The sequence below is a fragment of the Mytilus edulis genome, chromosome 1 (assembly GCF_963676685.1).
Source record: "Mytilus edulis chromosome 1, xbMytEdul2.2, whole genome shotgun sequence".
Classification (NCBI taxonomy): Eukaryota; Metazoa; Mollusca; class Bivalvia; order Mytilida; family Mytilidae; genus Mytilus; species Mytilus edulis.
Window position 1 is genome coordinate 119086012 of NC_092344.1, and position 21273 is coordinate 119107284.

At 34.4% G+C, this 21273-nt stretch overlaps 3 protein-coding genes across 3 annotated transcripts in view; 1 reads left to right on the forward strand and 2 right to left on the reverse strand.

Moving 5' to 3' along the window:
- Window positions 1–437: 437 nt before the first annotated feature.
- LOC139503455 (small ribosomal subunit protein eS12-like) lies at window positions 438–12297 on the reverse strand. Its single transcript, XM_071293234.1, has 6 exons — window positions 12205–12297; window positions 10921–10965; window positions 10381–10509; window positions 8691–8793; window positions 1726–1827; window positions 438–537 (listed from the first exon to the last, which is right to left on the reverse strand). The coding sequence occupies exons 2-6, from the start codon at window positions 10938–10940 to the stop codon at window positions 475–477; spliced, it is 417 nt and encodes a 138-aa protein (XP_071149335.1). The 5' UTR covers window positions 10941–10965; window positions 12205–12297; the 3' UTR covers window positions 438–474.
- On the reverse strand, window positions 4824–8364 carry LOC139503257 (piggyBac transposable element-derived protein 4-like). Its single transcript, XM_071293022.1, has one exon. The coding sequence runs from the start codon at window positions 7716–7718 to the stop codon at window positions 5958–5960; it is 1761 nt and encodes a 586-aa protein (XP_071149123.1). The 5' UTR covers window positions 7719–8364; the 3' UTR covers window positions 4824–5957.
- Window positions 12298–18915: 6618 nt separating the features above from the next.
- Window positions 18916–21273, forward strand: part of LOC139502732 (uncharacterized) — an 81589-nt gene continuing 79231 nt past the window's right edge. Inside the window, exon 1 of the mRNA XM_071292337.1 lies at window positions 18916–18989. The gene's annotated coding sequence lies outside the window, so the exon portion shown is untranslated. The remainder of the gene's footprint in view (window positions 18990–21273) is intronic.

Below are 21273 nucleotides of genomic sequence, written 5' to 3' on the forward strand. Positions count from 1 at the left end.
AACTACCTAATGATTCTATTTGTTAACTTGTGTCATGTAGTTATAGCTTATGATTGTAATATTTTTTTGGATGATATTCAACGTGACAAACTCAATTTTCATCTTCACGGACAACACCAAAAATATATCTTTGTAACAACTAGACTTCTGATTGCCTGTCCGAAAGACATTGGATACAAATCATCAGCTAAATCTTCTTTGTTTTTGTTTTTATGTATGGGAATGATTTTCATATATGGTCTGCAGCTTGATAATGCCAAGTTCTAGTGTATGAGCAATTTTTACATGTTAGTACAGCCACTTCCTCTTAGGCTCTATATCTTGTAGATCTTTTATTTTGCAAAGAAAATCTTTGTTTGGTTTAAAATTAAATGAAGATTCCATGACAGGGTATATCATTGATTGGCAATATATTTCATGCATACAGAAGACAACACTTTTTTCCTCTCATAACATCACATTTTATTTGAAAGTTTATTTCTTTGATCTGAAGTATTCGTGAAGAACATCCAGAGCCTGTGATTCTTTTCCATAATCCTAAAAACAGAAATAATACAAATTAGGTCTATACTCGTTAAGCCTCACACTATCACGGTATAAACCATTCTATAAAGCAAGCAGTATTGTTTAATATATTGTAAATCAAATGTAGATGTGTCTAGAAGTTTAGACGTGACAAACAATATATAAAATTATGGTTAGCATTTCTCTCAATATAAATGTTGTAAATCAAGGAAAATCATTGCAATTTTTCTTTACGCATTCTGTTTCTCAATGGGAACTTTTAAGTTGCTTATGAGCACTGAAGGGTGAAGAATGCATTAATCTTTAATTAGGAACTAAAAATTTAACATTGTACTATACTAAGCCCTTGAATGCAATGCTATGAATTTTTTCAACTACAATCATATAGACAAAGGAAGATAACTCTAGTATATACATTTTGAAAATTCATTCAGCATCAACCATTTATTTTATTTTCCGAGGTATGGTTATACATACATACATTTAGTTACTTAAATATTTGGGAAAATGTCTTAATGCGAATATAATTCATTGATAAATTACTTTCTATGTTCATGGACAGGATTTATAAAATATTGTGCTCAATACCCTATGTTTTTTTTTCTAAAGCAGTGACTAAGTTGGGAAATTATCAAGCCTCAGAGTAGAAATAATTTCCATTGTATCCACATCAAACTTCAGAAGAGGGAGCATGGAATTCTTCATCACAGGCTATATTTTATCAGGCTAGGGTTCATAAAATGTGGGATGTAATTATGCATGAATTTGATAGGAAACAACATATAAATTTATATTCTAATGCAACAACGTTTGTAACGTTCATTTTGATTGGATAACGTCACTTTCTTACATGGCATCAATTGACAATTGATGCTATGGGACATACGCGCAAGCGCAGACAGCATATGACAGATTTTAAATACATGTTTTAACGTTATTTTCTGTCAGTTTCATTAGAATGGAGATAATTGTATTTTAAGCTCCGACGGCATCAATTTGGGATTTGATGGTCGCAAATACCCGTTTACTGTCTCCGCTAACGCGTCGCCAGTAAACTTAATTTGCGACCATCAAATCCCCAATTGATGCCGTCGGAGCTTAAAATACAATACAGTTATCTCCTAATTGCTTCATCCTTGATCAGCAATGTCAGTCTCAGATGCAGAAAACACTCATCATGTATAAGGGGAGATAACTTACTTTAACAACTACACAGCTACAGCCAACAACTTTCCTGGCCTTTCCTTCTCTATCAATTTTGCATAGACCAGCCCATTCTCCTAGTTTCTTGCTGTCATCTATCTGTAAAAAATTCAGAGCATCTTCATAAGAAATGTATTTTAAATATATGTCAGCCTTTTCTATATAACTATACAAATTAATCTATCAATCATACACTATGTACCGTATACAAAATATTTATGAAACCTCAGAGTAGAAATAATTTCCATTGTATCCACATCAAACTTCAGAAGAGGGAGCATGGAATTCTTCATCATAGGTTTAAGTGAATTGTTTATGTAAAGGTTGAGGTCCAATGCAATTTATTTTCTGACCATCCCTTTGAGTTTTAACAGTTTGCAGTAAAACCCTTGCTTAATATGGGCATATGCTTCACAACTATGCTTCGTTGTGAAGCATATACAAAATACAACTTCATGGAGTAATTTAGACATTTTGAACATTTGCAACAAGAGGTTCCTAATGCATGATAAAATGTCTGCCTCAATCCAAAATGCCTTCATTGCCCAGTTAGAGTCAAGATTTGAATACCTTGATCATGGTAAACATACCTTGCAGAACATTAATTCGTTACAAAGCTTTGTTCATTTGTTCTCTTCCAAAATTTACATGAAATATTTTTTTCACTGGATATTAATCAAACAATCAATCAATAATATACTGAATTTTTATACTCATATAAAACCTCAGAGTAGAAATAATTTCCATTGTATCCACATCAAACTTCAGAAGAGGGAGCATGGAATTCTTCATCATAGGTTTTAATGACCTTTAAGATTGAGGTCCAATTAAAAGTTATTTACTGGTCATCTCTTATACTTTTACCATCCTGCAGTAAAACCCTTGATAAATATGGGCATATGTTTGGTTGTCAAGTAATATAAAATACAATCACAGATGATATGAATTTGGTTGTTGAATCGGAGGAATTCTGTTCTTGCAAATTACAGAACATTTGCAACAAGAGGTCCCTGCTACATGACAACATGTCTGCCCAAATCCAACATGCCTTCAAGGCCCAGTGACAGTCTAGATTTCAACACCTTCATTATGGTAAACATACCTTGCAGAACCTTGGTTATGTAGTTTTGTTCATGTGTTCTCTTCCAACAAAATATACATGAAATATTTGCCACTGAGCATAAATCAAGCAACAATCAATCAATAATATACTGTATATTATAGTCCGTTTGACTTCTATAAATCTTCAAAAAATAATTCTTAAAATTTCATTTTTAAAGATAAATATTTTTTTTCTTCATGTATGTTAATGTATGATATATACGAACTCTGACTATGCATATCATAATTTTAAACCTATAATAAAAAAAGTTACTCATTAGGTCTCTATGTTACTTCAATTTATTTTAATATAAAATACTCAATGGAGTACGTATGAGTAGTGTAACAGCCTTCCATTCAAAACAAAAACATTAGACATGTGCTCTAAACCTGTTTTATTGTACCATGTGACTTTACTCATTTAAATAACTCTGGTCATGTGATTACTGAGCTTTCTGTATTCAATGAGAAATACAAAAGCATGCACACATGACCAGAGTTATTTAAATGAGTAAAGTCACATGGTACAATAAAACAGGTTTAGAGCACATGTCTAATGTTTTTGTTTTGAATGGAAGGCTGTTACACTACTCATACGTACTCCATTGAGTATTTTATATTAAAATAAATTGAAGTAACATAGAGACCTAATGAGTAACTTTTTTTATTATAGGTTTAAAAATTATGATATGCATAGTCAGAGTTCGTATATATAATACATTAACATACATGAAGAAAAAAAATATTTATCTTTAAAAATGAAATTTTAAGAATTATTTTTTGAAGATTTATAGAAGTCAAACGGACTATACTTGTCAACCCTCCGAGTAGAAATAATTTCCATTGTATCCACACCAAACTTCAGAAGAGGGAGCATGGAATTCCTCATCATAGGTTTTAATGACTTAAGTTTGAGGTCCAATTAAAGTTATTTACTGGTCAATCCTAATACTTTTACCATCCTGCAGTAAAACCCTTGATAAATATGGGCATATGTTTGGTTGTCGAGAAATATAAAATACAATCACAGATGATATGAATTTGGTTGTTGAATCGGAGGAATTCTGTTCTTGCAAATTACAGAACATTTGCAACAAGAGGTCCCTGATGCATTACAACATGTTTGCCCCAATCCATCATGCCTTCATTGTACAGTGGCAGTCTAGATTTCAAGCCCTTCATCATGGTAAACATACCTTGCAGAACTTTCATTATGTAGTTTTGTTCATGTGTTCTCTTCCAACAAAATATACATGAAATATTTGCCACTGAGCATAAATCAAGCAACAATCAATCAATAATATACTGTATATTACTTGTCAACCCTCAGAGTAGAAATAATTTCCATTGTATCCACATCAAACTTAAGAAGAGGGAGCATGGAATTCTTCATCACAGGTTCAAGTAAATTTTTATGAATATTTTTAAATTTCAGTCACTCAGTGAATCAGTAATTTATTTCCAATTAAGAATGTGATTAAACACAATTGGAATTTTAATAGAGGTTTTAACATGATACAATTTACAAAGCATATAATTTACTGCCATTTATAGTTCTACTAGTCTTCTGGCACCAATTAAGTGATGCCATTCCAATAACATTTAAATTTGTAAGATATGTTCGAGGACAGTCACAGCTGGTTGGAATTGCAATATTAATCATGCCACATTTCAGATCTCTTGAAATAACTGACAGAGGGGTTGCCAGTCAAACATTTTGTCCCTATCCTCACATTCCCCCCCCTTCTCCAAAGGCATTCCAAAAGACCACATTTACCAAGGCCAACCTTCTCGACAGACGATTTGTTCTCATTTGGAATATGACCAAAATATAAGCCACTGGACATTAATCAATCTTCAAGCGATCAACCAACATACATTATGAATAATATTTATAAAACCTCAGAGTAGAAATAATTTCCATTGTATCCACATCAAACTTCAGAAGAGGGAGCATGGAATTCTTCATCATAGATTTTGGTGGCTGTTTAACACTTTCCTTACTGATTTTTTGTTTACCGTGACGTTGTGTGACCTGATCAAATTTCAGGACGTTGTTTACCAGGCCTGAATTAATTTGACGTGTGACTGAAGAAAAAGTGACGTTTTGTAAAAAACGTTTGTATCTTTGTTGTTTCTCATCAAATCGGGTTCAAACTCGATAGTTTTACACTTAAGTATGAAAGGATCGTTGCAATACAAACAAATTTACATGACAATACATACTTTTGACATGTTTTAACCTTTAGTTGGAGGAAAATGACGTTTTATTTGAGAAATCATTTTTTTTTTGTGACCGGTTTATGTTTATTCCTTCCATCTTCTAAATTAACACTGCAAACGGTAATTAACACCTATCGAGTGTTCCTTTATCAAAGTTTTATGGAAAAAATAACTCCAGAGTCAAAATTCTAGCTCAATGGTGTGAATAAACACGAATGAAAATGGTATGTCAAATTCTCCGGCGGCCATTTTTTACCTGTACAGTATGCAATCAGATGACTCTGAACAAGTTGGAGTTGTCTTTCTTGGTCCAATGTTTTCTTTGTATTTTTGCATTGATTTAGATATAAACTGACTATTGGGATCTTTTGTGGATTTATTAAAATTTTGTGGAGATATCAAATACTATTTTTTCTGGTACAATCATGAATTCTTTTCCAGATTCATATGTGCTTTTTTAAATGAATGTGCATGCATATATATTTTTTCTGGTTTTGTTTTGTATCATGGAAATATTATTCCAATGTATTCTGATCTGACACACCAATATACATGTATGAATATTTAACACTTCAATATCTTGATAAACTAAGTGAGACTCTTTAAAAACAATAATGAACTTACTATGATTTATTTAAATAATTATCTGTGTCAGTTTCTATGAGATGCTAGAATTTCCAGTCTTTGGTTGTGTATTGTTCAATGATGAAAATAATTAAATGTTCTTTAAAATTTGGAATATTGTTGATCAAAAATTAATAAATGAAACTGTCAACTGTAACAACAATTATAAATTATGAATATCCTTTCAACAAACAATGAAAATCCTCTCAACAAATGATGAATATCTTTTCAGCAAATTATGTATTTTCCTTCAACTTCATGTGTAACAAAGTAACTGTCAATTAAGAAGTGTAATTTCTGACTGAGTGGTAGACTGTAAAGCAATGTGGCATGCAAAGGTGTTTGCTACATTCTACGCAACCATATTTTGTCTGACGCCTTTTTTCCTGAGTATCATTAGCTACCCTATGCCAGCATACATGACACCATGTCTTGTTACCCAAATCTGCTGGTAAATGTCTGTGTGTAAGTCTGACTTCTACAGGTAGGTTAGATGGCCTCCCCCTACGGTTGTCCCTTGTGGTATACCCTGCAATGAGTTGAGTTGCAACTGATTTAGAAAAATCCAAATAGGTCATTGATGTAGTTTGCTGGTGATTTGGTGACATTTGTAACAGACGGTAAGCATTAAACTTAATAATTTCCAGCATCTTGAAGAACACTCTCTTTGGCCATTTATTTGTTTTGTGACAGAAGAAATAGTACTGTATGTACTGGTCACAACGGTCGACACCGCCCATGTGGCTGGTGTAATCTGCAACCATCTTTGGACATTGGAGTTGCTGCCTTTGGAATTGTCCTTCTTGTTGAACAATTCTACTCACTTCCGTCAAGCTGTTGTCATGGATGGTAGATATCACAGAAACATTTTTCTTGTCTTTCCATACTGTAGCTGAAATTGCCCCCTTTTGCCTAAATTGACTGTCTCCTCTCTGTGTAATACCAACAGGCTTCTTTGTCATTAAATCCTGTGGTAAGCCTCTTCTGTTTTGACGGACTGTTCCACAGGCTCCAGTGTCAAGATTTTCAAATAAGTTGGTGAACAATTCAGGACTGGAAAAGTAGTTATCCATGTAAACATGGTAACCTTGTCTGGATAAATTGGCACCTTCAAGACAGGAAATAACGACAGTGCTAGCCAACCCTACATGGGTTCGATCTGTTTTGCCCTGGTAGATTTTACAAAATGACATATACCCAGTGTCAGACTCTGCCAACGCCCAGAGCTTGATTCCCCATTTTGTTGGTTTTGCAGGCATGTATTGTTTCAAGGCAACCCTTCCCTTGTATGGTATCATACACTCATCTATTGATACATTTCTTTTAGGTATATATTGATCCCTCATTTGTTGGTTAAGGGCGTCCATAAAGTATCTGACTTTGTAAGTACTGTCGTAGTTAGGCTCCCCTCTTTGTGGAACTCGCTGGTGAGGATCAGTAAAGTGTAGATATCTCATAATTTGCATGAACCTGTCACGTGCCAAAACTGTGGGAAAATATGGGGTTTCCAGACAATCTTTAGACCAGTAGGATTTTAAATCTGGCTTTACATCAATACCCATTAGGAAAGTTAAACCAATAAAAGCCTTCATCTCGGGCAAGGAGGGACAAGACCAAGCTGACTTGTGTAGGTCAGGATTCAAATCTTTTTGCATGTTTGCATAGCCATCACTTTTCTCAATTATCTGTTGTAAAAGGTGGTCAGATAAGAACAGTTGGAAAAAGTCAATTATATCCTTCTCTGGGCCTAATATATTTTGTGGACCAGTAGTATTTCTAGGTTGGAACAGATGGGGGAGACCTCTTTCATAAATATCAAACTCTTGGTGCCATCCATCATTGTTGGGTGCATCACCGGCATTATTTACGTCAACAAGTTGTGGTTCATCATTATTGTCATCAGACAGTTCACTTTCGACATCACTTATCAGAAAATCATCACCAATGCCGTTTTGGGCTAATTGCACTTGATATCTTTGGCATGCAAGTTCGATTTCACCCGCCGAAAACCCCTCAAACTCGTCCTCTGAAGTGTCGGACATTTTTGTATTTTCAAAATGTTACAGACGACATTTTACTATATTTACTACGATTTTGGCGTCCTTGACACCGAGCAAGTGGGAGAGGAAAGTGATTGGATAGTTTTATTTAGATTTTCCATAAAAGGAGTGCGACCTTTTGCACTCGTGGGAAAATGGAATAGCCGCGCCCACGGAAGTCCAATTATTACTTGACTTTTATTCTCCGTGAAGTTTTGAAAAGCATTTTTCGTTATTCTAATCATTATATAAATCAAATTAATAATGAAATTATATTTGACTTTCCTTCCAAATAACATTTTCTTGACCTAAAAGGTCACATGTTCGCATCACATGTCTTGTACAAAATGGCGACGACTTATTTTGTTTGTTGACGCTACCGATCTTTCATTGTACTATGGTAAATATTAGGCGTCAAACTCAGTAAGAATACGTATTCCTATACTGTAACATGCAAGCTTGTTGAAAACCTTGATATTTATTGGGTTAAACGTAGCTTTACGGGGGAAATGAGTTAAAAAGACGAAAATTATTTTCATCACGTGATTGTAATGCATGAAAGCATTGTTCGGCCTGGCTACGGGGATGACTCAACGCATTGTTCGGCCTGGCTACGGGGATGCCTCAATGCATTGTTCGCCTTGAAAGGGTTAAAGATCATATCCACTAGCTAACACCACTAAATTTCATTTTATTAACAAGATATATTGACTAGGGTATATGAATAGGGTCAACCTTGAAGTAAAACCCTGGTCACAAAATTTCAATCTTAATATTCGTAAGATCCTGCATCCATGTCTTGCTTACAAAGATCTGACAATACCTTGTTTTAATGTCCTGAAGGTGTATGAAATATTTGCCACTGGACATGTTGTTGGGACGAACAACTATCAATCAATCATTATAATTTATATATGATATATCCAATGTGAGTCTAATCATAATTCATATAAATAATTTAACATCATGTTTTACCTTCAATAGATTAATGCCATGTTCTGTACAGAGTGCTTCAACTAACTTAACGTAAGCTGGTTCGTCACAGTTGTTGGCCAAGATGCAAAGATGGGCTTGACGTCTGAAAGATGAATACTAATTTTTGTGTTCTGCATTTGATTAAAGAAATACAGTTGATAAAATTAAGCTAACTGTCAAATGCATTACTCTGTGAATAGTGTTACCTTTACTAATTTAATAAAAATCTGACTTTTGTGATTGTCTAAAACCAGATTTAATCTATCCATGTAAACTTATATGTCAGGGCTCACGCTACCAGGCGACTTGGGCGAAGAAGTCGCCTTCCCGACCGTCACTTCGCTTTCCCCGACCCCCAAAAGCGAAATCAAGTCGCCCTGTTCTTGACGATACTCGCTTTCAGTCGCTTCCGTCATCGGACATTTTCAATTTTTACCAAATTGATGAAACATCAATTTTTTATTGATAATTAAAGAAATTCAGACATAAACGATTCATTATCTTTAGAAAAGAGGTTGAAGCATTGTCTTCGCAGTATGTAGCAGGTTATTTGATAAAAATACAACTTTTTATCACTTCATGCATTTTCGCAAGTTCCGGTGCTTGTTACTCGAAAACGTACATCAACCTAAATTTCGGCGGCAAAATAAGTTTGTTACTTCATTTAAACGTGATAAAAGTTGCCTCCAGTAAATGTTTAATCCATTTATTGCATTAAAAACGTCATGTTCCTTTTCAAATAACTTGTCAAACATCGTTTATTTTTGTAAATTTTCTTGCATTCATCCGCCATTGACCGATTTCTAAACTACGGATCTGAACGGGACCAGCTATGACCGAAATCCGTACTTTTACAATAATTACTACGGACGCAACAGCTGACAGAAGAATATTGATCCCAAAGGGAAAAAATACGCATTCCACACACATTAAGAGACTTTTGGTTACATCTAATTGATTGGTGTATATAATTCCCTATATTTTTTATGGATTGTTTCAAACTATTGATTAAAGTTGCTTAACTCTGAGACTATTATACTAATTTCAATATATTATGGCCCAGCTTAATAACTTTTATATTTTTTTATGAGAAACACTTTCAATATATTATGGCCCAGCTTAATAACTTTTATATTTTTTTATGAGAAACACTGAATTTCATACACAAGATAATTTTTAATTAAATTGTAATAATGATATATTATAATTTCTTTACATTTTTTAAAATATTTTTTTTTTTTAGTGCTAGATATTTAGTTGGAATAAGTTTCTCACAAGAACCTTAGTAAAACTTAAACAACTTTTAATTTCAAATGTTACTTAAATTGTATTTTTTTTACTCAGATATGAATTGAACAATATAAAAAGAACATTATTTACATATAGCCCTTTATACTATTGTAAAATCCAAATATTGTAGTGCACCGCGCGAATGAGCACTTCTCTTTCAAATTTCACCACTTCTCCCTATCAGTTTCAAAAAGAGAAGTCACTTCTCCCTATAATTCTGAAGTAGTGTGAGCCCTGTATGTTTCTTTCATTTTGCAAATTTTAAAAAGCAATTTTGTTTACTTTTAAAAAGTCTTGAAAAACTTGTTATAGTCTCTTGCTATTTAAGGCATTGTAAATCATTGATGCCTTATAAAGAATAATGAATAAAGCTGTATAATTATATATATCCCAAACTAACTTGTCAAGTGCCTTGGCACACTCATGAAGGCCTCTTGCTAAGCCATCGTGGATTAAAGATGTCTTGAGAACTTCCTGTAGAGCTGTATATATATCCATAACTCCTCCTGCTGCCATGGGAACATCATCTCTAAAAGCATAAATTAAACTCTCTGCTGCTTACAAGTTTTCTTAAAATTGCTTGCAATATCATGAAGATGTAATCTGAATTTTAATGAGAAAGCAATCTACCAATTGCAAGGAGGGGTGAAAATTGGCAGACCAGTTAGAATAAATTTGTTACCTATATGATACTTTCTTTAAAAATTATAGAAATAAACACGATCTTTATGTCTAAATACAATGTACTTGAACATATGAGCATAAATTATCAATTAAATAGCCTGTTTTAGTTTTTTTTTTATATTCAACAGAATATTGGACCTTTAAACTACTTCCCAGTATCTCCACAATTGCAACAAATCGTCAAAGAAACTTATTTATCAAGTTTGGTTCACCCAATTTATGAACGAAAATATATTGTATAAATGGTATAACATACCCTTCCGTATCCGATGCCATTTTTGGTTTGGAGACGGACGTCCTTCTGAAATTACATCAAAACAAACAGATCATAACTTGCAACAAATCTATAGGTAGGATTGCATTACTGTGTCGTGCCTTCTGAAGATAAGAATTTCACAGCCAGAAAAGTACACGTGTCCCAGTGAAAGTAGGGAAATGTAGTTTGTGCAAATAATATCAGGTACAAACCATACTCAAATAGTCTCTTTACAGTAATTTTTTTTTGGAATATTTGCAGGAGTGGACATGCATGTTTTGTTTGTTCTGCTTTTGTTGTTGGGTTTAATAGCTTTTTAGAGCTTCTTTTTAATAGTCCACTTTCGAATTCATCCGCCAACGAAAAAAAATCATCAATTATACGCGCCTTTATGACGTCATTTACCAGATAGAGGGGATCTCCTGTATCCCTGAAATATTAACGTTCATCAAGCGTCTTAGTGCAGGATAAACAAGAAATTCAGTTTTATTTTGTAAGTACCTTATCACAATTCCCTAATGACAGCAGTGCTGATTTGTCGATTATGAAAATTTAATTAGCTGAATAATAATCGTGCAATACAGCATTATAATTTTCCAACCACTAGCTCAACATTAGAACGGAAGCGATGTTCACTAAAACCAGAGTTTTTGACGGATATGCATCAAACTCGAAACTTGTCTTTTGTAAAGTACAAGTTCTGATCAAAATTAAGCTTCAAGTTTCACATTTATATGTCAAAGTAAAGTTATAGAAAAATACAACATATATAGGTAAATAACGTTGAAAAATCCTCACTAATGCTCAACTATTAATAACGCTTTTTCTAATACCTGGCAAAAAAAGGTAAGTATAATGTAGATTGTGCTCATCTTCGTTATATTTTAGCACATACTAACATAGTGCATTTTCCATTTCCCACAAATTATGGGGCACATCTGTTTCTATTTAAAAAACAATGACCTGCATATGGGCTCAGAAACCTTAAAAGGTTCGACTTGTCATGGGTCAGATATGATAGATATGAATTTCAACGTTATCACATTGTATCTCAGCTTTCTTATGAATTGCAATGTAAAATCCAGCCTTCAAGACTACATGACGAGTGCACCTTTATACGTGAAGTAAATGATGCAAGTTTCTTGTCGCATACACAACATTTTCATAACAATTAGAACATTAACTAAATACAGAAACATAGAACTTCATTAACATAAAAAAAGAAAATGCTAATGACTATAAACTTTAAAGGATGGCAACAGATTGAATTTGCAAATTACTAACAATGATGTCCTAACGTGTAGATAAAATTCAAAAAGGAAGTCCAAGACAGACTTCCGGAACAGTGAAAAGGGTTGATTAAAAGACAGATTTTATTTTGTGGGTTTATTTTGCAAGTTTATGTTTGAGGGTTTAATGTTTGAAACCGATGATTCTGATGTTAAAGGTCCCGGGTTCGATTCAGAATCGGGGCACTAGAAATTTCATTACATCACAATGGTGATTTCAAACTCCCTCACACTCCTCTGGTACCCAGACCGGAGTATAAACAAGAATGGGTACTTCGGGGGCCTCGGTTGATCAAAAGTTGCCCTCTACTTTGACCTGGAGATCAATCTTCTGATATTTGTCTGTTCTCACTGAGTGCCACAGTGGTTTTCTCATAGTACTTTGGCTTCCTCCACCGTATTAGGGACCGGTCAATCAGAGGCGGATTTAGGTGGGGGCAGGGGTCCAGCCCCCCCCCCCCTTTTTGGGAAAAAATTTGGTTGCTTATATAGAGAATCACTCACTAAAGCGTGACTGTAGCGGGGCCCCCTCTTAGGTCAGTCAGTGGGCCCCCACTTATGAAAATTTCTTGATCCGCCTCTGTCAATATTAATTGGGGGTGGGGGGGGGGGGGGCATTGCAATTCATGATGGCCATCTTAACTGAAAAATCTATGTCCTACCCTCTGAATATACCAAAAAAAGTTTCTGTCCTATATGAAATATTTACTAAATAAGTATATGTCCTATCTAATCTATGAATAAATCTAACAGACTTTATTTGTCTGGAATTTCAACTCATCTCCTCCTTGAAGAAGGCAATAAATATGCCAAAACAGTAGAACTGCTCTCAATTCTAATGGAAGATTCTGACATGAAGAGTAATACTCTACAATAGTTTATGAACAATTTGTATTATCTTTTTTTCATATATATTTTTTTCTGTCTTTTTTCCTAATTTTTTAGTCAGAATATTTTATTGTTAAATTGTTTTACTTATTCTTTAAGATGTATATATTTAATGATTTGCATTTGTTTAATTTGTACCACACCGATGGTAGTATATCATATCACTTATAAAAGCTCCATCAATGTTCTTTTTTTTTTAATTAATTTTATGTTTTTTTTTTTTTTAGTTTTTTTTTGTTTTATACAAAAAAGTCATGTATGATTTATTTGTTTGTAATTGATATGCCCATAAGGGCCCTTTAATTAGGAAATAAACATATTTGATATTTGATTTGATATTTTGTACATGTATATTTTTTTCAACCTTAAAATCATTACATGATTGTGTTAACATAATATCAATGTCTAGACTTGAAATTGTATTTCCATTGTTGTTACTTTTTTGTTTTTGTTGTTATTGAATTTGTATAGGCTTTTTTCTACATTCATACATATGCCATAAAAGTATTGCTGTCCTATCAGTGGTGAAAACAATAAAAAAATTTAAGTTAAAACAAATGTGTGTACTACTGCATTTTGTACCGGTCCCCCCCCCCCAATAAATATTGACCGGTCCCTAATAACAAACTTCTCGGTGTGAGGCCTAGCTAGAACTCCTCAGTTGTGTTGGGTTGGGGACTGTCCTTGTACAAAATGTTGTTGTAAATACGTTAGTAACACATCTCCATCAATCAACAGTGGCGGATCCAGGGGGGGGGGGGGTTCCGGGGGTGCGCACCCCCTTTATTTTTGCCGATCAATGCATTTGTATCGGGACATATGTTTTGCACCCCCCTTTGCCCTGGGTGCCCTGGGTTAGCACCCCCCCCCCCCCTTTTCGAAAATTCCTGCATCCGCCCCTGATCAAGATAGGGAGTGTACACGGATTCCACTGAACCTTCGCAGCTCTCGATGGGTTCTTTGAATAACGGAGGCATCGACCATAATTACATGCACGTTCATGCATATGGCCGGTATTAAGCACCTCGTACTTGTGGGGTTTGTGTTGCTCACGGTGATCCTTTACTTTTCTACCATTTTATTTGTCAATCGTGGTTTGTCTTTTTTGTTTTACGAATCAGATAAAATTATTTTTAACCAAATGGTTTACATGGCATAATATTGGGTACGGCATGGGTTGTTGTCTTTTCCCGTTTCCATTCTTAGTTTTGTACTATAGAATAGAATAGAATAGAATATTTTTATTCACCAAATTAGGGCCCCAGGAGGGCATATAGCATACAGACAATATTATTATAAACAATAACATATGCAATACACAAACAATAAAAGATATGTAACAAGTGTTATAAAAATAATAAAATAAAATGATATACCACAGAAAATACACTCAACAAAATAGTAGTAATGTATTCTTATTCAATGAATACTATGTTGACATTGACTCAAGTGCAGCCGGTAAGTATGTATCACTGGTTATATAGGCAGAAACTGTTGTTTAATAAAATCACAACAACTCTGATAAGGAGTTCATTGATGACTATTAGGACCCCGCCTATGTAATATATATATAGCAGTCTCAGTTTCAGTCATGTTGAAAGTTTTGTATATCTTTAACTTTCGATAACAGATCAGTGGTCATCAGTGTTGCTGTATATATAATTTCTGCATGCCAATCTGTTTTTGTTCAGTTCCAAGACACAAACATTGTCCATTTAGAGACAATCCAACCAGTAGGCATCTGATGACATTTTTATGGGAATGAACGGTGCGTAGATCTTAGTTAGTTCTTGACATTCTGAGCATTTTTTCACCAGTCAGTCAAATTTTCTATTATATTATAATTATAATTTTTAAAACATATAAGACAATCACTTGCAACTAGTTTAATTTAGCCACGGCATGTACATGCTACTGAGATGGAATTATGAAAGACATTTTAAGCCGGACTATTAAGACAATACCAAATAAAGTGATTTATTTTACTACTGCATGTGTGACAGCAAGCGGCCACAGTGGCGGATCCAGAACTTTTCATAAGGGGGTCTGTTGACTGACCTAAGGTGGGGGCGCTCCCGCCATGCTTCAGTGATTCCCTATATAATCAACTATTTTTTTCTCACGAAAAAAGGGGGGGCAACGGGATACACGTATGGGCCATTTAGATTTTATTGCAGAAAAATTAAATACGAATCCAATTCATCTTTCTCGAACTTTAATGCATTCTCGAGCTAATAGTGCAAACCATTTTTGTTCTCCGGAGTATCGAAATGAGCGTCCTGAATATACAAGATGACCATTCACTTCGGGCTGAGATTAAAGAGCTACCATTTGATATTTAAGTGTTGGGTGGGTCCGGAGGTTGGTTGAAATTTGAAAAAAAAACGTCAGGGTAGGACATGAGTTTTTAGAAAAAAGACAGCAAAAAATGCAGGATAACAATTTATGTAAATAATAGTAAGGATATACCAAAAAAATATAGCAGGACCAAATAGATTGAAGGCAGGACAGAGATTACAACTCAGCTAGTCGACTGGAATGCGTTCGCCGTTTGATGTTTTGATTTGGCAATTTAATATATTAACGGAACTTTTAATGCATTTTTCTTGGCATTCTTTATTAGATTCACGGTATTTAATTGAAGACCGGACCATTTGTGTGTGTCCTCCATCTGATTTTTTTCTCCATTGAAAATGAAAATGGAGAATATGTCAAAGACACAACAACCGGACCAAAGGGCAAACAACAGTCGCAGGACACCAATGCTCGCACCAAGGGGTCTTCAACACAGCGAGAAAATCCCGCACCATGAGGTGTTCCTCATGCATGCAGCTTGTCCCTAAATAAAATTGTGTACTAGTTCAGTGAAAATGGGCGTTAGGCACACTAAACTTTAAAACATATAAATGAACTAAAATTGAAAAACATACAAGACTAACAAAGGCCAGAGGCTCTTGACTTGGGACAGGCACAAAAATGAGGCGGGGTCAAACATGTATTAATCTTTCAGTCAGTTTAATTGAAGTCTGGAGCTGGCATGTCAGTTAACTGCTAGTAGTCTGTTGTTATTTATGTATTATTGTCATTTTGTTTATTTTCTTTGGTTACATCTTCTGTCATCAGACTCGGACTTCTCTTGAACTGAATTTTAATGTGCGTATTGTTATGCGTTTACTTTTCTACATTGGTTAGAGGTATAGGGGGAGGGTTGAGATCTCACAAACATGTTTAACCCCGCCGCATTTTTGCGCCTGTCCCAAGTCAGGAGCCTCTGGCCTTTGTTAATCTTGTATTATTTTAATTTTAGTTTCTTGTGTACAATTTGGAAATTAGTATGGCGTTCATTATCACTGGACTAGTATATATTTGTTTGGGGGCCAGCTGAGGGACGCCTCCGGATGCGGGAATTTCTCGCTACATTGAAGACCTGTTGGTGACCCTCTGCTGTTTTTTATTTGGTCGGGTTGTTGTCTCTTTGACACATTCCCCATTTCCATTCTCAATTTTATTCACCGTGTATCATCAGTTCAGCGGATATAGGTACTAACCAAGCACAGGGGCGGATCCAGCCATTTTAAAAAGGGGGGTTCCCAACCCAAAGTAAAGGGGGGGGGTTCCAGCTATATGCTCCCATTCAAATGCATTGATCGGCCAAAAAAAGGGGGGTTCCAACCCCCGGAACCCCCCCCCCCCCCCCTCTGGATCCGCGCCTGAAGCGGGTGTGATCGATTTCAGTGACCTCACACGGTAACGAAAATCTGTGTTTTTGTCATTGAAATCTTTCATGCATGTTTTTTTTCGAGATTTTATTCCGAAAAGAAGCGTTGTGTACGGTGTTTAGCTGACCACATAAATCCTTCTGTACGGTGCATAGTTAAGTTGCTGTACACCGTACACAACAACAAAATGTTCATACTCGTTTATTACCCAAAACGTTTCAAGGAATGAGTAATCACGGGTGGGTATATGATTGATAACTATTACTTTTGCCCTGCATTAGCTTTCTTTCAGGTAAAACATGTAAATATCTCGACAATTGTATCGAAATTGAAAGTTGGTGTTGACATTCACAACTATTTACGCATTTACAAGTTAATTGTTCTTATTAGAATATAAAAGTTGTCTTTTAAATAGGAAAAAATCGATGCGAAAATTATTTTGGAGCAGGAATTTCAGATGTTGAGAAATTTACACTGAATGTTGATAAAACAAAACAAAGATTTTCGTTACCGTGTCAGTTCAAAATCGATCATGCCCGCTTGGTTAGTACCTATATCTGCTGTCAATGATACACGTTGGTATTGTGAGATTTCAAACCTCCCCTTTACCTCTATCCAAGGTAAATAAAAGAAATACATACATGAAGCAAGATATACGCAATTATATTATAGTAAAATTGATTGTTTTCAATTAAGTTCGATTATTTTCGCGTTTTCATATAAATGAATATTTTCGGTAATCGCTGTAGAAAATAAACTTGGATTTGATAGTGATCGAATAGCAAATATAAGTAATTTCTAGCATATTTATGTTTAAAATAATATCATGAATATAGAAAAACGCAAAATTAGTTGATAAACCGGGAGACGGAATTATATAAAAGTTTTTTCAAACTTGTTTCCAAACCCATATTTAAATTTTATATAAAATTGTAGTATATAGAATAAGGAGATGTGGTATGATTGCCATTGAGACAACTATTAAACCACTAAAGTTCAAAGGAAGTGGATGTAACCCGGCCGTGTCACGGCGGCCCGTTCTTCTTCTTCTTATGGTATCCAGTTATCCATCAGATTTTTGATGATTACTAACTGCTGCGCATGCGTAGGATAATAATAAATAAATATTTACAAAAGAAAAGTGCCAAAAATAAACAAATACTAACATGACATGTGGTTAAAACTATTTACATAACTACTAGGTTTACTGTTTTATATTGTAGAGAACAGTAGGTGTCAACTGTTCTCTAAAAATATTTAAGGTCGGAGAAAGTACTACCTTTGGAGGTAGTACATTCCATTGTGTAATAGTAAACGGAAAAAAGGAATATTTGTAACAGTCTTTAAATGTAAGTATGTGTCTGTAAGTTTGTGGATGGAATTGTCTGGTTCTATTGTCTGTTGGTATGAGTAAATTTGATGGTATGGCGACAATATGGTGAACAATTTTATAGAACATTATAAGTCTAGTTTTAAGTCTGCGTTGTTGTAAGGTAGGCCAATTTAAGGTATTGAGCATGTCTGTCACGCTACTGGTGTTGTGGTAACGATTGCAGGCATACCTAGCTGCCCGACGTTGAACCATCTCAAGTTTATTGCATTGTTCAGCAGTATGAGGGTTCCAAACCGAACAAGCATATTCTAGTTTTGGTCGGACAAGTGCTAGGTATGCCTGGGACTTAATGTTTGTGATTGATGTTTTTAGATTTCTTTTTAGAAATCCTAGACTTTTATTTGCATTGCCAATGATGTTGTTTGTGTGCCGGTTCCATTTTAGGTCAGATTGCAGTGTTATACCAAGATATTTAGCTGCAGAGACAGATTCTAGTGTATGACTGTGGAGAATGTAGTCTTTTTTAATTGTATTTTTCTTATTTGAGGCTGTGAGAACTGTACATTTGTTTAACAATGAGTAAATACTTATACCATATGGTTGAATATAAAAGGTCCCTACTATATTGCTATATTTTTTTTTAATTTAAAAAATAGTTTAAAATGATAGAATATAACAAATTGCGGATTTTAGAAGAATAAAAATGTGATCGTTTTATCGTGAAGATAACAGAACCGTGAAATCTTTCTTTTTCTCAAACCGGAAATTGATATCCTATCCGCGAAAGAAAAGAAAAACAAACGGGACAGTACAATTTATAACATCAAAGCTCGTCTATCCGATAAATAAATCTCGTCTGTCCAGGTAAAAGCATCAAACAGTTAAGTTTTTTTGCATAGCATATTTCGTTTTAATCACGCCTCAGCATTTGGGAAAATTCATTGTTATACATGAATAATCTGACTTCAGCTATAGCTGTGTACAAGTGAAATCGCCACCTGATCAAATCGGCACCCGTAGTATAAGTCCAATCGGCACTCATTTAAAAGTCAATTCGGTATCCAATATGTATATAATAAATATACAAATCTTCAAGCTTATTTTTCAAGTGACTACTGGGGAAAATGATGTAAAACATGGGTGCTGAAATGACATCAAGTGCCAATTAAACCAGGTGCCACTGTGAATAGGTGCCGATTTGACCAGATGCTAATTTAACCAAGTGCTGATTAAACTAGTATTAAGCTAGCTGAAGTCAAATAGTCATCGGAAAGTATCAGGCTATTGTAAGATCTTAATTTAAAAGAGAGACGGGAGAGGAGATACCAAAATTATGGACATTTAAGCCACAGTCGAAGAAAAGTTGACAATGAATCCATGACATTGACAAATCGCTACACATCAAGTTGCCCTACTTTTTTCACCAAATCACCCAAATTTCAGAAAAATAACCCCACTTTGCAGTGATGTCGTTAAAAGCCGGCAGCCGGCGATTTTCGCCAGTTATTGTCCTTTTGCCACCGGCTATTTTTGCATGAGTAAAAAAAAACAATAAAGATAAAAAGATAGTCAGGTTAATATTAAAAAATAATTGCACAATGTATCAGCTTCCCATGTGATTAAAGTCTCGATAAACAAGGATGTAAATCAGTGTTTACCTTTGACTTAATATAGTTCATGTAAATGCAGTCCATTGATTGTTCGTCTATTTAAAGTCGGAAAGTATTGTATGTTTGCAAGGATAAAAAAGAGAGATGTTCCGATGGACATTACGACCCTGTTCGGTATTGGCGTCTAGAGAAGGAATAAGCCAAAGATGACAATAGCATGTTATGAAAATACATCAGTCAAATAAAAGAAAGTATAATATATAATGTTGTCAAAAATCTGGAAATCACCACCTTTTGTAGTTCACATTTCAAAGCCCACAACCACATGGTGTCCAGAGAATGAAGGTCAATAACGAAAGTAGAATATTGTGGACCACAAATAATTTTTAAAAATATCTTTAGTTCAAAAGGATTTTAGTTTACTGCTTACTGGACAGTTAATCAAATAAGAAAAAAATAAAGTCTTATGAGAAAAAAGGGGGTCATTTGTCACTAAGTACATACGCAAAATAAATCGTCCAAGATATTTGATAAATTCGATTATTATTGAAATAAAATTATAATATTTCACCTATTATTTACCTATATTCAAGAACAGACTTCCTTAGTTGTCTTACAAAAGACACCTTCCCAAAAAAAAAATCAATGTAGATTAACCTTGCCAGGACTGCGGATTCCCATTTTTTATTTTTTTTTCAAATGTGATTGAAGTCCACAACAAAAATAAGACAAAATTTACATTTTCCCAAGCATCTAAATCACTCCCAGGTATGCTCAGAATGCAGTATTTTTAGTCTAAATTTTCAAATCTTTTTGGGGAGAGCATACGATATTATAAAATATAGCAACTCTGTAACAGTTCTAACTTTGAAATCGAAGCTCCAGCTGACTACTAGTCAGGGAATATTGTTTTTAATTTTGTATAAAAAACAAAACCAACACGGGGTCCTTTAGAAAATTACTTTAACTAGCATATATATATGTAGCATGTTAGTTTAAGCAATTTATCTAATAATGGTTTCATCTAACAAATTTACCCTGTAGTCAAAATAGTTGTCTATAAAAAATATGCATTATGATATGATATTATATTTAATTTAAAAAGGGAATAAAAATTGGTAAAAGCAATAAATCAACAGAAAAAAATTATTTGAACAAGTGTGCTTTGCACAGTTGTGAGATTTGATGATGCTTCAATTTCTGAATATTTAAAAAATGCTACAAATATCATGAATTTCTTTATCTCAGGGTCATTTAAGAATTTTGGTAAAGAAATACATTTTGAAACATGGGAAGGACTTCATACACTGATTTAACATATTCCTCTCTGATCTGTGTTTTTACATTGTCAAGCTAACATCTGGTTTGAGAGAAACATGTTTTTATACCTAGAGGTATAGTGGAAGGGTTGAGATCTCATAAACATGTTTAACTCCTCCCAAATTGTGCACCTGTCCCAAGTGAGGAGCCTCTGGCCTTTGTAAGCCTTGTATGAATTTTGGGGAAAGACTGCT